The following is a 15,893-nucleotide window of genomic DNA, read 5'->3' on the forward strand; positions in this document are numbered from 1 at the left end:
GCAAGGGGCCACTGGGGTCCGTGTCACATAGATTCCACAATCACAGGGTGTACGCATAGACTCTGTTTGGGCATCATTTGTGGTGACTGCGCGGACTGTTCGCACAGCCAATAAACTGTGGGGAACCAGCCAGGAACACAACCTCCAAGAGGACTCCAGAAAGCAGTAGACAGGAATTATACTTTTTGCAGCTGCTGGGAGTATATTACAGTCTCTTATTATTTAATTAGAAGCTTGTATGTGAGAACAATGGAAATGTGAGAAAAGCTACAATTGCCAGTTGAATGAATCTTGAAGAGCTTAATACTGCCTGGGGACTACAGAAAGTGATGAAAAATTCCACTCACAGAAAGACGGCCTAATCTGAAGTCAGCATATAGTGCAAGCAGGAAGTAGTTGGATGTTAATACAGTGCATTAAATAGTACAGCAGTGTCTGAAATCACTCCCTATTTGCTACCTAGTCCACTATATTTACTTTCTGACATTTTATTAAAATGTTTGCATTCCAAGAACATTTATGCTCTAAAAATTCATACAATCTAACAGAAATCCCACATTGCAATCCATAACCAATGTCTGGAGGGGATCTTTAAGTTTGTGGAATGGCTTAGTTCAATGTTTAGGTTAACTGATTTTCACAATGAGACCAACTATTTTATTTTTTGGAAAACCCACACTCACCTCAGAGACTGTGGGTCTACTGTGGATGGATCAATGAAGACTCTTGATCCATACTATAAGCTTGTAAAAAAAACAACAACAACCATTGGCTCCAAGTGTGGTATCTGGAACTGTTGTTTAATTGTTAAAAAACATGTAGCACTGAAAACTAAAACCAGGTTTGCCACATCCAGCCAGTATTTGTGACCCTTGCATGCCTGCAGGCAACAAGCAAGAGTCCCTTAAATCAATGCTTGAGCTAATTGCTGTTAGAGCTGAATAGAGGGGCCTGGGTTACAGCAATAGGATCAATGTTTATTGTGTGGATGAGCCGGCAATTGTGCCTGAATAAACTCAAATTAGTGTATTTTTACCCTATTTGCATATGAGTAGCACAGAGACAACAGACATTAATCCTTCCCTGCTGAGATGCAGGTGTGAAACAAAACAGAGAAGGGATGTTTTTTAAGGTTATTAACAGGAAAACTAGTGTTATAGGCCGGCAGCATGCTGGGCTAAGTATGGCTATAGTCTATAAGGCTTGAGGTAAACCTTCACCTTCCTCCACCTAGTGTAGAATGCACCATCATGATCATGAATTCCGCTCAGCAGGGCTGGTTTTCTGTCAAAACTGTGATATTACCAACACAAAAGTTTAGTTTCACTAGAAATATTTTCAATATCTGGCTTTACTGAATGCATAAAACATTCTACAAAATATGCATTAAGAATGAAATGAACAGAGACACTGACACATTTAATTCAACCAGTCTCTCCAAAAAGATCACACTAATGCAAATTCAACCAGTCCCTGTGAATTCAGCACAATTTTCACTGCAACTTTTGTCATTGTAGTTTCCCGCGAGGTCCCCTGCGCAAAACGTTGATCTGTCGGTCACCAAAAAAATCACAACTATTTTTGCAATTTTTTTTCATAGCAAATAAATGCTTAAAAACATCGCAACCTTTTAGAAAAGCTGCTGTGAGAGCCCACAAAATCTTTGACGGATATCGACGAATATCCTTTAGATAGTTTTAAGCCTGTAAAGTGACTGTGTGGATGAACAAACATGAGTGCCCTTATAGTAAGATCAGGTCAAGCCCCGTATGTGTGTGTGTGTGTGTGTCTAGGCCTATATTTGTCTCATTCAATGTTCCTCTTCAGTAAAATGTTCTGACATTCTGACAGCGTTAATAAACTGCTGAGGGATCTACATATTTGACCAAATAGCAGCATAAAACTACATGAAGTTCATTTTGAATTATAACATTCATATAACCTCAAACACAGACTCCAAGAATCTCCCTGTCATGGATATTTCTTTCTACTGTTTTTTAATAATATAATCCTTAAAGGTTATAAGTAGTAAAAAAATATTTTTTTGTTAGAAACCATTAATAAGAACCAGTTTTGTGTTCCCAGAAAGTGAAAAATCCCTGTGGCAGCAGTTATTTATAAATGTTGATAATGTTAATAATAGATGGATTTTGGTCCGGAATTCTAACTTTAAAGTCAGATAACCCTCTTCTGTACTGTGACATAACAGTATTTCAATATTGGTGATACAATTATCACATGGATATAAGTGATTGGTAAAAACCCCACACATAATTGACCTAAGGTGTCACCAGTGTTGGGTTAGCTACTAAAAGAAAACCCCTATAAAAAAAATAATATAAATATATATATTATTAAATAAGAAAAAATATGTATTTTATTTATTTGTTTTTCATTTTATCTTTATTTTTTCATTACTCATTACCCTTTTAAAAAGTAATTTTATTACTAGTCGTGGTCAGTCTCAATTAATTGTCAGAGAGTGATAAATAAAGCAATAATATTAGGCTACTTAAAAAGAGTGATGAGTAATTAATGAATTAATTATTATTACTGCCCAACAGTCATAATGTCATGTGTATTACAATCCGACATATTTTCAGAACCAATAATAATGTCATTAAATCAAATATGTTACATCATGACAGAGCTACACAGAGGCAGTGCTATATTCATTATGAGAAGATTTTTATTTCCTCATATTGCCCCTTTATTTCCCGCCCTCCCTCTTCTTTGCCGGGCGCGTCGCATGAGCTCTCCCCTCCTCTCCCTCCTCTCCCTCAGGTAAACCGCAAACACATGAATTGAACGCGGTCCTTGTAGCGAGCAGAAGAGAGGCTGCTGCTCATTGTAACTCCCACACAACACTGTGGATTCCAGCAAACTTCTTGTATGCCTCTTTAGAGAGAGAGAGAGAGAGAGGAAAAAAAGCCTCTCTTTTCATTTGTCCTTGTATACCTCTGTCCAGCTAAGTCTTTTCTTTTTCCTCTTTCCCTCTTTAATCCGTCCCTCTATTTCAGGGGGGAGAAAAAAACACAAAACCAGGTTCACGCAGTGCTTTAGTGGCTAAAAGTGAAAGAGCTTGTGTTTTTTTCTCTCCTTCCCTGCGCTCAGTTGAGCCTTGAATCGCTCTGGAAAATTGCTTCTTTTGAATGGAGGGAAGGAGGAACAGCGTTTAATGGGATCCTAAGGGAGCCTGTGCTCTTAAACAGGTGGAAATTGGACGTCCTCGAATTTATACAAATAGTAAGTAAGTATATAAGCCGGCGTGGAAAGAAGGAGGGATCCCATCTCCGAGGATTAGCAGCTTTCTCCTGCAAAAATGTCCCGAAGTGGAAAAAAGATGAGTGTGTAGTTAACGAATGAAAGCAGGAGGCTTACACACAGCTCTTCCAGTGCGTCTTTAATGATGAAAACACTATTATGATAATGTGTTCACCTATTTTCTAGAGGGAAATGGTTTCATATTTATGTTGCAGATGACATATGGAACCCGTGTCGGCGCCTTCTGTAGATTTGTTTTTCTGAGGGCGTGCAGGTTGATGAGGGCGTCTCCCTGTCACCCAGTTAAGGGTTTGGGTGCCCGCTGATGTCAGGAGACAAGTGATCCGCGCTGAGGAGGGGCGGGCGCTGCCAACATGTGACAGAGAGCAGTCTGCTGGTTTCTCCACACCCATCCGACCATTAAAGAGGTAAACTCCAACACAGACTCAACTTTATGCTCTCGGAGCGCCGACTACAACATTTTGATCTTTTTCTTCCTCCTCTACCCTCTTCTTCTTCCTCCTCCTCCTCCCTAACGAGCTCTGTAATGTCCTGTTAATTTTGTGTGCACTAGTTAATGAGCATTAATCCATCACCCCTGGATGCTATTGTTGCGGGGGGGATGGCCATTTGAATGCAAATGCGTGACACTGTGACAGCAAGGTGCTTATTAAACTGATGTGTCCTCTTGTCTTTTCTGCTGGGAGCTCAGGAGAGTGAAAAAGACGCGGGGCAGCTGGAGGAGCGGTTCGGACTATACCGGGAGTTGCTCACACCAAGTTGCTGTAAAAAATAAAAACAACAACAACAGCAAAGAATGGCAAGTTCTGCCTCTCTGGAGACGGTGATGTCCTGCGGTAGGACCGGACCGTCCGCGGCTCCCAAGACCCTGGCCTTCTCCATAGACCGGATCATGTCCAAGAGCTCGGAGCCGAAGGGGAGCGCGGAGGAGCGGGCAGAGGGGAAGAAGCTGCTCGGGCTCTGCTCCCCGATCCCCTGCATGATCCCGCTGCAGCCCTTCAGCTACGACCTCCAAGCCAAGGCGCTGATGAACTACTCGGAGCTGTGGAGAGCCAGTTTCAGGGGGACTTTTTGCGGTTCCGCAGCCGCTCCGTGCAAAGGGAACTGCGGCATGTGCGGCAAAGCGGAGCCGGGCTTGAAACAGCCGCTGCTGACGTCGGGGAGCAGGGTGGTGAAACCGCAGGTCATCCACCAGGCCGTGGCCGTGCCCAGCGGCGGATCGCTCTACTATCTCAACTACCTGGACTCTGCGTACCAGCAGTCGGAGCTGCTGGCCGGACACTGGTTCTCCAGCCCGCAGGCCCAGGCCTCTCTGTCGGCGCACCACAGGCTCTTGCTGCTGGAGAACGCCAAACTGGCCGGGGTGGGCGCCGACAAGCTGCCCACACCTCAGTACCCGCACAAAGAACATCTGCCGGGGCAGCTGGACCAGATAGTGAAGGAGAACCACGGCCTGAGCGCCGAGAAGAGCGGCGTCAAGACGCACAGCAAACTCGGTAGCAGCGGCAGCAGCGCGGCGGACGGGAAACCCAAAAACTTCACGTGTGAAGTTTGTGGAAAGGTAAGGGTATTAAAACATGTTTATATACAATTCTATAATGTATAGGCCAACAATATCCAGCCTTTTCTTTTTTCAATGCGAATATCAATGTTAAAATTGAGAAACATTTTAAAGTAAATCACTTTTTTTTTTTCAATAAAAGGTAAACCAGTGTTTGACATTAAAACGAAAAAATGCCCTACAAAACAAATAACCAAGTAAACAATTAGTAAATGGGATTAAATTCCAGAGGATAAATGAGAGCAGATTTATTTCTGAGGCACTCTCACTCGAACATCTCTGCCGTTGCTGTCACAATTATTCTCGTTAACATCTCCGGTGTTCCTCTGCTCCTCCGCAGGTTTTTAACGCGCATTACAATCTGACCAGACACATGCCGGTGCACACCGGGGCCCGGCCCTTCGTGTGCAAAGTGTGCGGGAAAGGATTCCGGCAGGCCAGCACGCTGTGCAGACACAAGATCATCCACACGCAGGTGAGACGCTGCGCACACACGCATTTTTTTATTTCATTTATCGTACTTAAAAAATTCAACTTTTGGATAAAACTCGTTTGTAATGTTTCAGGAAAAGCCTCACAAATGCAACCAGTGCGGGAAGGCGTTTAACAGAAGCTCCACGCTCAACACTCACGTACGGATCCACGCCGGGTACAAACCGTTCGTCTGCGAGTTCTGCGGGAAAGGGTTCCACCAGAAAGGTAAATAAAGCACCCTGATGTCGTCTTTAAAAATAAAAAAAAAGAATTCAAAAAACACTTCTGACAGGTTTTTCTAGTTGTTTTTGTCGGCTATTAAATGTGTATTCTATTCCAAAAATATGACTGTGACCGTACTGCATCCTAAAAAATATTCATAAAACGAGAAAAAAATCTCCGTTTGCTAAGTTTTTTTTCTGATCTATTTCCGACCCGAATCAACTTTCTTTCTTGCTATCCTATCGGTCATCCTCCTGTTGTAATATAACGACAGATTTTGGAAAATCCCCGCGCTGAGAACATGTGAAAAACTGTCTTTTAATAAAATAAAAATTCCAGGACTAAACACAGTGGCTCATTAAGCTTAGACATTACCTGCAATCTTTGGCCCATTTATTTTGAAGTCTCTTCCAACAATGTTGCTGGATGGTATTTAGTTGCTGCTTCCTATTTTTCTGTCTTATCTTCTTGCATAGATTTGAGAGAATATAGGGTATTATGTGCAGTAATTTCACTGCTTAAGTTGGCATGAGGAAGCAGTTTCCACTCTGTTATTGTTGAGAGGGTGCAGCCGTGCAGAGCTTTGCATTAAACCCTCTCTGTGTGGAACCAGTGTTTGTTCCCTGTGAAGGAATCCTCAGAGTTTGGGGTTTGTCGGCTGCTGACACAAATATGATCAGCAGCAGAAGCAGCACCATATGCTGCTGCTCTCTGTTATCTGTGAGGGTAATGAAAGGGGAAATAATTGCAGGGCCCACCGATGAGCGTGAAGCGATCAGTGGAAATAGGACATGTCACTTTACACAGACTAATTCTCCCTTCAAGACGGCAGCATTTGCTCTGGGTCAGCTGCGAGACCCCGGCAAAGTTAAGGAATCGGGGGCTTTTTTCTTTCGTTGAGTTGTCGCTGTGCTTGATTCTGACAAAGTTTGACAACTTCTTGACTCCGACACACAAAACCCTGATTAATGAAGGCTGGGCAGAGCAGAGGGAATGAGGAGGCTCTAACTTCACAATGAACTGCTGACCTTGGCAGGGAAGAGAAAAGAGGAAGAAAAAAAAGAGGCCTCTTTCATCCTCAGTTTCTTGCAAGATTCCCAGTAAATAGCACACTGTCTTGCTTTCCCCTCCTGCTTTTCTTCAACCACTGTAAGAAATCATCCCTCGCTTAGTTATTTTAACTGTGGATAAATCACCAATCTGCCATTCCATTTAGTTGTTTTTTTTAATCAAGCTGCTATTGTTCTGATGTATTTTGGCTTTAGACAAAGTCACAAAACTAGGATGCATACAGGGATTATTCAAATAATCCACATGCTTGTTGTTTTTAGTGATTTCAAGAAAAATAAGGCTGACTTCTTATCATGCATACATTTTTTCCCAAGGAGGGCTGAAACTGAAACTGAAATGAGGGCCACGGGCCAAAAGCAAACATATTTTGTACTGTACGCTATTGTATTGTATTATGGTGCAAAATGGTACGAGGATCCCGTCTTCCCTTAATTGTCTGACTTACTCTGCCCACCAATTAATAATATTAATAAATAAGGACCCTATATATTTAAGGAGCATTTTTACACAAACAATAAAACAGCATAAACACTTTTTTAGTTTAAATTCATAATTTGTTTTTTTTTTATAAATATCTGGCGGGCCACATTTAACCTGGCCCCACCTTGGGCAGCCCTGTTCTATCCCATGCTGGCATTACTCAGGCTGCGGTTCTGTTTAATGCTTTATTAATTCACATTTTGATTCTTTATTACAAAGGAAAGAAACTTGTTCAGTCAGCTATTATTTCATTAATTTTCACACTTCATCTTCACTCAATAAATTGTATATGTTATGAATTGTCATTTACACTTGAAGTCACAGGAAGTTGTTTTCCTGTTTCGATGTGATGTGTTATTCACACTCATTTCCAGAAAAGTTCAGGTTACATTCAGTGCTGAAAGGTTTGAAGTTGCTCCAAACAGCTGCTTCTGACTTCTTCATTCTGCTGCTTGAATTGCTGGTCAGAATAAATGTTACAACATGTTATGTTTCTGTTTCATCAACCCCTTGCTTCTTCTGATGCATTATTCCTTTTTTACAATTTCCCAGGAAACTACAAGAACCACAAGCTGACTCACAGTGGGGAGAAGCAGTACAAGTGCTCCATCTGCAACAAGGCCTTCCATCAGATCTACAACCTGACCTTCCACATGCACACGCACAACGACAAGAAGCCCTTCACCTGCGGCACCTGCGGCAAGGGCTTCTGCCGCAACTTTGACCTGAAGAAACACATCAGGAAGCTGCACGATAATGTCTTCTCTGTGGCCACAGAGGCCTCCCGAGAGCTGCAGAGCTGAGGCAGGCTGCTAATTCCCCCCACGGCAAGTTTTCATTTTCCACCTCGAGCTGCGAGGCCTCACAAAGACTGGCCTTTGTCCTGCATTTGTAGCCACGCTGAGCTGTTTTTGAAAGTCCAGAGAGAAGGTTTGGTCCAATAAAATTGGGCACGATCCCTTAAGAGAACTGTGGTAATCCCAGCAGTGACACTGTAGGGAATACAGAAACAGACCAGAAGGTACATCACCTTACACTTCACACTGTAGGAATATTATAGGGATTTTTTTCTGCCCATATGAATTTTTTTTCCTGTGTTGCCATACATGGGATAACTCATCTGTCTCCGCAATGGAACTGTAAATAATAGGTTATGGAAATAAAGAATGTTATTTAAAATGTGAGTCATTACCATGTTGTGTATTTCACAGAAAAAAATGTTAATGTGAATAAATAAGTTATAACTTATAATGAAAACTGAATGTTTGAGCCATGTGGTTTCCATTTTTTGAAGGCATTTGAAAATAAAACTGAATAATATGACGACGCTTGTGCTGACTAAGTTTAGAAATGTTTTTAAGGGTGAGATTTTTTGCTTACTGAAGCACTACAATATTTTTTTGATTTGTTGTTTTGTGAATTCTTTTCTTATTTGTTCAACTGATTTGTTTGGTGTCATTTTGTTTTTTTCTTGTTGATTTATTTTGTGGTTTTTTTTTTAGATTTGTTGCTGTGTTTTAAACCTCAGGGCCATTAATCTACTATTATAGGCCTATATCACACAGTGCCAGATGACAGTTGTTTAAATAGACCACAGATATAGACTGTGCATTTAAAAAACCAAACATATTTTAGGCTAATGACAGCACCAGTAACAGGATTCATTTGAAATATGATTCCCTCGGTGTGGTCCACTAGCAGTAATAAGGCATATATAACACCCTGCATATTACTGTAGAGGCATCTGTCTGCTAAACTTTGTAGGTGTTTTATTTTGAAGTGTTGTTAAAAAGCCACATATAGACTCAGTCTGGCTCCGCTGTATGCTCTGCAGCCACTTTGCTTCACCATTTATTGACAGACACGATCTTAATAATGCAGCATTTACACTTGACTCCGGCGTAATAGCGCAAATGATCAGCGATAACATGGGCCCTTGAAAGCGAATTACATTAACCAGCTAAACGGCTCGGGGAGGCTTGATTGAGGAAAGGGGGGTGCTGTCGCATCCGGAGCCGCTCATCAGAACAGGAGATAATGGAGCACTCAGGCCGCAGCTCCTCATCTGGGCCTCCGCTTTAATAGACCACAAGTTATTCTCCTCACGCCTCCTGGAACAATATTATCCCTGCACACATTCTGTCGAGAGGCAGATCCGTGCTCCCAAATGGCGCTCTTTCTATTAACAGCCAATTAGCGCTCAGCCGGGCCGACCGGGCCTGCAGAAGCCTGGCAGTGCTAATATTGCCAGATGAATGCCCTGCTCACCTATTTCATCAGTGTGCGCCAGAGACACAGACATCTGAAGGAAAATCCAGCGAACTTTAATAAAACAGACTAAAGGACGCAAGGACAGTCGTTTCAAATAAAGACAATATGTCGGCTACTGTTCCTGGCATGTTATTGCTGCAGCAAATCATTCAAATTAAAATATCTCTTATAGTAAACAAAAGCTGAAAGCATCTAAACCCGAACGAATGAAGCTGCAACAAGGCTGTTCAACTCAACAATCTGGAGATACAAGGTTGATGAAGTGATAAAGATGAGATGCATTTGCCAGTTGGCTGGGATTTAAGAAACATTGGGCCCAGGATAGAGCTGCAATCCCCTCCAAAATACCAGAATCTGCTAAAAAATTGCACATAGAGTGTGTGTAAATGTCAAGGGTGTAAATATAAACAGGGAGGTTGCAATGTGGCCTGTGTGTGTGTGTGTTTGTGGGGGGGGGGGGGGGGGGATGGGCCCTTTCAGAGCTGATAGCCTTAGTTGTTTTTTAAAGAAAAACTCACACTAAATTAAAAATGGTGCAATTTGACATTTTAAAAAAAATAGTCAGTAGCTATCTATACGATAGTTTACGAACTGAAAGGTAGTTAGAAATGCTTTCCGGTTTAAAGATTGGTGGTGTATTTTCGTTATTTTGTTAGAGAAGGCCTATGGATGGGATTAGCTTGTCCAATGTCAAGTCTCTATTTTATTATATGTTGAGACTATATACGTTAGCTAGCATTATAGCATGCACTGGGGCTGTTGTACATTTTGGTGAAGAATACAAAATGTAGGCCCACACTCTTCCTCTAGGCCATTAAAACCTCTAAAATCACAAGGGACCAAAGACATGACCTTGGTGTACACCCTGTCCATTTTCACACATTCCTCTGGAGGATGTCATCCAAATTGTTTGTGTCTATGTGTACATTTTCATTCAAATAGCGTTCATTCTGTCCAGGAAGTTGTGATCACAAACAAACAATAAGAGCTGAGAAATTAAAGCTGCAGTAGGTTTTCTTTTATAGTTATTTTACAAGTTTTTGTCATATTTATTGAAATTTTCACTAAATCGTGAGAGTAGTACATGAGACAGACAATTTGACAGATAATGCCAGGAAAGATTGATTGTTGAGACACAAAAATGTTCAAGCTTCCAACCCAAAGCTTCTATATATCTTTCTTGGCTCTAATTGGCTGTTTTCGCTCAGGCGCTGTGGATTCTTGTAAATGTCATTAGGAACATTAGGAGGAGCCAGAGGAACCTGATTTCTTTTTTTTACAGATCATTATGTTCTACTGTCAGGATATAATGAAAGTTTCAGCAAATATGACAGAATTATTTTTATTTTTCATTTTTGTCCAATCACCGCAACGTTTCACAATATTTGACCAATCATAGCAGTCCCCCCACACAAAACTTTGAGCTATATGTCACCAAACTGGAAGCAATTTTATTCTCACTGGAACAAGCTGCCTTTGATTTTTAATTAATTAGCTATACAAGATAATGCCTAAAAACATCACAATATGCATTTGCACTTTTTTAGAAAAGCTGGTGTTAAATCATCAACATTTAAGGCCAACAATCCTCCAAAAATGATTCTGAAAATGTCACAAAATCAGTCACAGGAGGGACAGAACATTTATAGCTAATAGAATTTGAGTCACATCCACTTGACAGGGAAGAACCAAAATGATCGACATGGTTTAACTTCCATTCTATGCAATTTTTCAATTAAATTTTAATTCTATAAAATAATAACAGAAGTTAACTCATGACACAAATAGAGCAGGTCTAGACCGTACTCCTTATTTACAGAGACTCAACAGTTCTCACTTTCACTTGTATCCAACGCTGTGTGTGTGTTGAGAAACAGCAAACACACACACGCAGCAGAGTGCGGAGCCTGCGGGCTGCGGGACATGAACAACAACGTCGGAGCGGTAAACAAGCTAAAGGCGCGCAGGTTGCCCTTTTCTCTGCACCTCTCTCTCTCTCAACATCTGAGCAACCGCCTCAACATCCACAAACACGTTAATTGACGAACTGGAGCTTTAATTAAAGGCGCGTCCCCGCGGTGCGGGAGATTAGAGGGAGGGAGGGAGGGAGGAGCGGGAGCGCGCGCTAATCGGCTGTCAACAACATGAGGACTATCTTTCCTTTGCTCCCTCCGCCACCGGGGGGATCGCCGGGGATTCAGGCAATTTACGGGCCACAAAGAAGTTCGTTTGAGACAGGAAGAGAAGAAAAGAGGGAGAAAGGCGGACTTTTTTTTGTCTGGCCGACTGAATTGATTGTAAATGGGAGATTAGCGGGGAAGCCTCGGGAGCGGCCCGTTAAGTGCCCGATCGAGGAGGAGGGAGAGAAAGGGACCAATTAAGTCTACCAAATGTTAACTTACATCAGTTTCCCCTCAGTTTAGCCCACATGAAATTCCAATTAAAGCGTCCCCGCGCTGGCAGCTTTCTCTTCTTTACAGGAGGGGTGGGGGGTGACAGTGTGTGTCCCTGCAGCCACACCGTTCCCACAACGTCTGAGAACATTACCTGTTAGGCTCTGAAGATTTTATAGGCTCTGAAGTCATTAGAATGAGAAACAAAAATAAAAATGCTGACCAGCCGCACAACTTTATTCAATAAAATGAAATTTGAATGTCAACAAATTAAAAACGTTTACAGAAATTGGACAATAACCACGGACAGGCAGACAAGCAACGAAGAAGAAGAAAAACACTGAAAGAGGAAAGTGTGTGTATTCAGCTGATCTGGAATCAGCACATACACAAGCTGTTAAAGGACAAACAAAAGCTGCCTGTCTGTGGTTTGTCATCATGTTGAGTGTTTGGAGGTTTTCAAACAGCAATGCAAGTCAGTAATCAGGCTTGGGGAGTAGCCTATCAGATAGCAGTTATACTTAGTGAAATTGGGGATTATTAGCAGGATCACAATTTCAAAATACAGACCAAAGGACGTACTTTGGTTTCCATTTTATTTTCTAAGTTTAAGTTCTGTTGTCCTATAGAATACACTTATATTATCAATATTTCTTTACTCTTTTCTTATTTGCATATTTGGTGTGGAGGTAGTCCAAAAGTAACAAGTTACTTTAATATTGTCATACTTGGATTAAGATACTGATTACATTTTCTAACAGGTAATTAGTAATTTTATCAGATTCAAATTTTGAACAAACCCTCTGTAATAATATTTTTTTTAAGCCTGATAATCAGAAATGGAAAAAGTACACACATTCTTTACTCAAGTAGAAGTATAGATACTTGTGTAAAAAAAACACAAAAAAACAACAACAACGTTGTACTCAAATAAAAATTAAAGTGATATGGACTGGTCCAGATGTTAGAAAGGTGCGATGACAGACAAAAAAAGAATATTTTTGCATTGTTAGATTGTTCATTTGTTACAGAAATAACATCTGAAAAATATGAAAAGAATGACATGTTGGAATCTTGTTTTAAGAGTGTTGTACATCATCTTTCTATTTGCACTTTGTATAAAGGGCAAATGAGGAAGAGGACATTTAGTTTCACAGCAGTTTTCATTGTATTTGCCTATTGTTCTGCCAAGCAGCAGATTTGCAAACTTAATACTGAGATTAAATTCTGTTTAGGAATCTAAAAGGCTTGGACTGGCCCTGATGTTAAAGAAGCCCCTCACCCCCCACTCGGCCCTCGTTAGGGAAGCACTGGCCCTTTGGCACAATGAGCCTCCAGAATTCATTGTGAAGTACTGAGGGGTTAATGAGCAGTGGCTTCTCGTCGCTCTTTGGCTCTATTCCTGATTTAAATGAGAAGCCGTTGAAAGGATGGAGGACGCAGAGGGCCACAACTGAGTTTAGAAAGATGTGATTTTTAAAAACACATGTACGCTACATTTCTTATAAAGAGAAAATTTAACTATTTTTAACATACTGTTTACTGAAGGAAATGCTGTTATTGACCCTGATTTGGCTTAAAACCATAACCAGAAAGTCCCTAAATGTGCCGGGGCTCAGCACTGAGGAATCCACGGTGTGATGCATGGAAATGAGCCACTCAAGAAGCAGCCGAACACACAGATTAAAATGGAACAGCCGCGGCATTCACTCGCACCTCATTTAGATTCTTTTACAAAGTCAACCCCAAGCCTTTCTCCACCGAAACCTAATCAGAATGTCTTAAAGACAGCGGCGAGCAGCTTGTCCCTGGGATGTGCCCGCCCGCCTGCCTTGGCATGTCAAGGGCACAGCAGGCTGGGTGAAGGTGCTTTGTGGCTGGGAGGGAAAGTGGTGGGCTGCTGGGAACTGAGCAGGGAGGGAGCTCTCATCACTGATCTGTTGTCAGACTCCACTCTCCTGACCTCCATCCATCCGTCCATCCATCGCTGCATCTATCTGGTCTGTAGCTCCAGGCTGAGGAGTGGAGGGGGAACCTCCATCTCTCTTAGGTGGGGGAAGGGGGAGGAGGGGGACCCAGGCCTGACCCCACCAGGTTTTGCTGTCTCTGAACAAACTTGGGGGCTGACAATGAAGGCTGAAGCCATTATGAATTATTATTATTATTATTATTATTATTATTATTATTAACCCATTTTGTGATAAAAAACATGCCAAAACTTGTATGTATTCACTGCTTTACAATTAAATTATTGGAATATAATTCTCTAAACCAGTGCTTTGATCATGAAAACATTAATACTAAGTTTACACTGCATGCTAAAAGTGATCATTTTGACAATCAATGAATTGCTTTTATCATTGATTAAGCACAAATGCCAAACATTTGCTGGTCGTCTTTTGAATATCTGTCGACTGTCAGTCGAACAAAACCAGCAGATTCCACATTTTATAGACTAAATAATTAATTGATCAATTGATAAGACTAACTGACAACAAACAAAAATAAAAAAAAGTTAAGTGTGGCAAGTTTATCTCCATTAAAAGTATGCCACTGTTAAGGCAAAAGAGGACTCTTTCCTAAATTCTTTGAAAACTGATGCCGCATTACCAACATCAGAACATAAAGTGTAATCTTAAAGGTTCAGTGTGTAACATTTAGGAGGATCTATTGTCAGAAATGGACTATAATATTCATAGGTATGTTTTTATTAGTGTATAATCACCTGAAAATAGTAATTGTTGTTGTTTTTGTTAACTTAGAATAAGCCGTTTTTATCCACAGTGGGAGTGGGTCGCCTTCCATGGAGACCACCATGTTTCTACAAACACTTTAGATAGGGGAGTTTTCACATTTTTTGTACTTTTCGCACCCGCTGTAGTTTCTCTTTCGTGCTTTGAAGGGGAGGGTGAAGCGACGGAGTTGATATAACTATACTGCTATATGCCACTAAATCCTACACACTGGCCCTTTAGTTGGCTCTCTTGCAAAAATGTGAACTGACTATACTCAATCACCATTATTGCTGACTGAATCAGGAGCTTTTAGCAGTGGAGCTCCATACTGGTGACAACTGAGCTCAGCTGAGATTCACAGTATGTTACTGCATGGTTTAAAAGTTAATCAAAAGACCACAAAAGCCACAGAAACAATCATATGCTGCTGAGCTGTTCACCTCATACACAGCGCCTGTAGGCCTGCTTCAGGAGAGTCAGCACTGGATGTATGCCCACTGACCGCATCTCAGTAAGGCTGCCGCTAAGGACTACTATCACTATCGATTACTCTACTGAACTTTTTCTCAATTAATGAATTAGTTATTTGGTCCATAAAATGGTCAAACACATTACCAAATACCATCTTCAAATGTCTTGTTTGGTCCACAACCCAAAGATATTAAAGATTAAAGAAACCAGAAAATATTCACATTTGATAAGTTGAAGTCAGAGAATTTGGATATTTTTATTTAAAAATGACTAATATTATATTATCAAAATAATTGTTAATTAATGTTAGACTTGACAACTAATTGTTTAATCGAATAATCGTTGCAGTGAAGTGCATTTAAACAGTGATGTGACCACTTAGCTTAGAAAAAAGTAAAGGAAACCTGTAGTGATTTAGTGTAGCGTTTTTTTACCTCTCATTTGTACCCATGTTTGAGAAATCTATTGTGACCTTTATTAGACTCTATAGATTAATCGGTTAATCAAAAGCAAGTTTTTAGTTTAACACTGGAAAACCTTTGTTTAATAAATTAAGTTAATATAACTTAATCCCCCAAAGAATGTGAAGTCAATCCCACGAATTAAACCCAACTCAAAAATGAATTTTTTAAGTAATAACCGTTTTAGTGAACTTAAATTTGTGCAGTAGGCTATAGTATAAGTATTGATGACATAATTCCAGTTGGTTTCCATGACTTTTTTTTATTTATATAATTTGCATTCAACTTAAATTCAACCTAAGTGGTAACTTTTGTATAAAGACAATGTCTTACTTTATTTAGATAAATTTAAACAATACGTTTGTAGAAATGCTGCATATGACTATGATACGCAGGTTCTCATGGATCCTGGTGGAGCCTCCTGCCATGGTCCTGCTTGACTACTATTGCTAAAATCACTGATATTATT

The 15,893-nt window shown here is 40.7% G+C and overlaps 1 protein-coding gene across 1 annotated transcript; it reads left to right on the top strand.

The window, feature by feature from the left end:
• Positions 1-4,081: 4,081 nt before the first annotated feature.
• fezf2 (FEZ family zinc finger 2) lies at positions 4,082-7,896 on the top strand. Its single transcript, XM_035662598.1, has 4 exons — positions 4,082-4,846; positions 5,187-5,321; positions 5,413-5,545; positions 7,646-7,896. The coding sequence occupies exons 1-4, from the start codon at positions 4,082-4,084 to the stop codon at positions 7,894-7,896; spliced, it is 1,284 nt and encodes a 427-aa protein (XP_035518491.1).
• Positions 7,897-15,893: the final 7,997 nt, after the last annotated feature.

Source organism: Morone saxatilis, unplaced genomic scaffold, assembly GCF_004916995.1.
Source record: "Morone saxatilis isolate NCDOM2014 unplaced genomic scaffold, NCSU_SB_2.0 Contig18, whole genome shotgun sequence".
NCBI classification, from domain to species: domain Eukaryota; kingdom Metazoa; phylum Chordata; class Actinopteri; family Moronidae; genus Morone; species Morone saxatilis.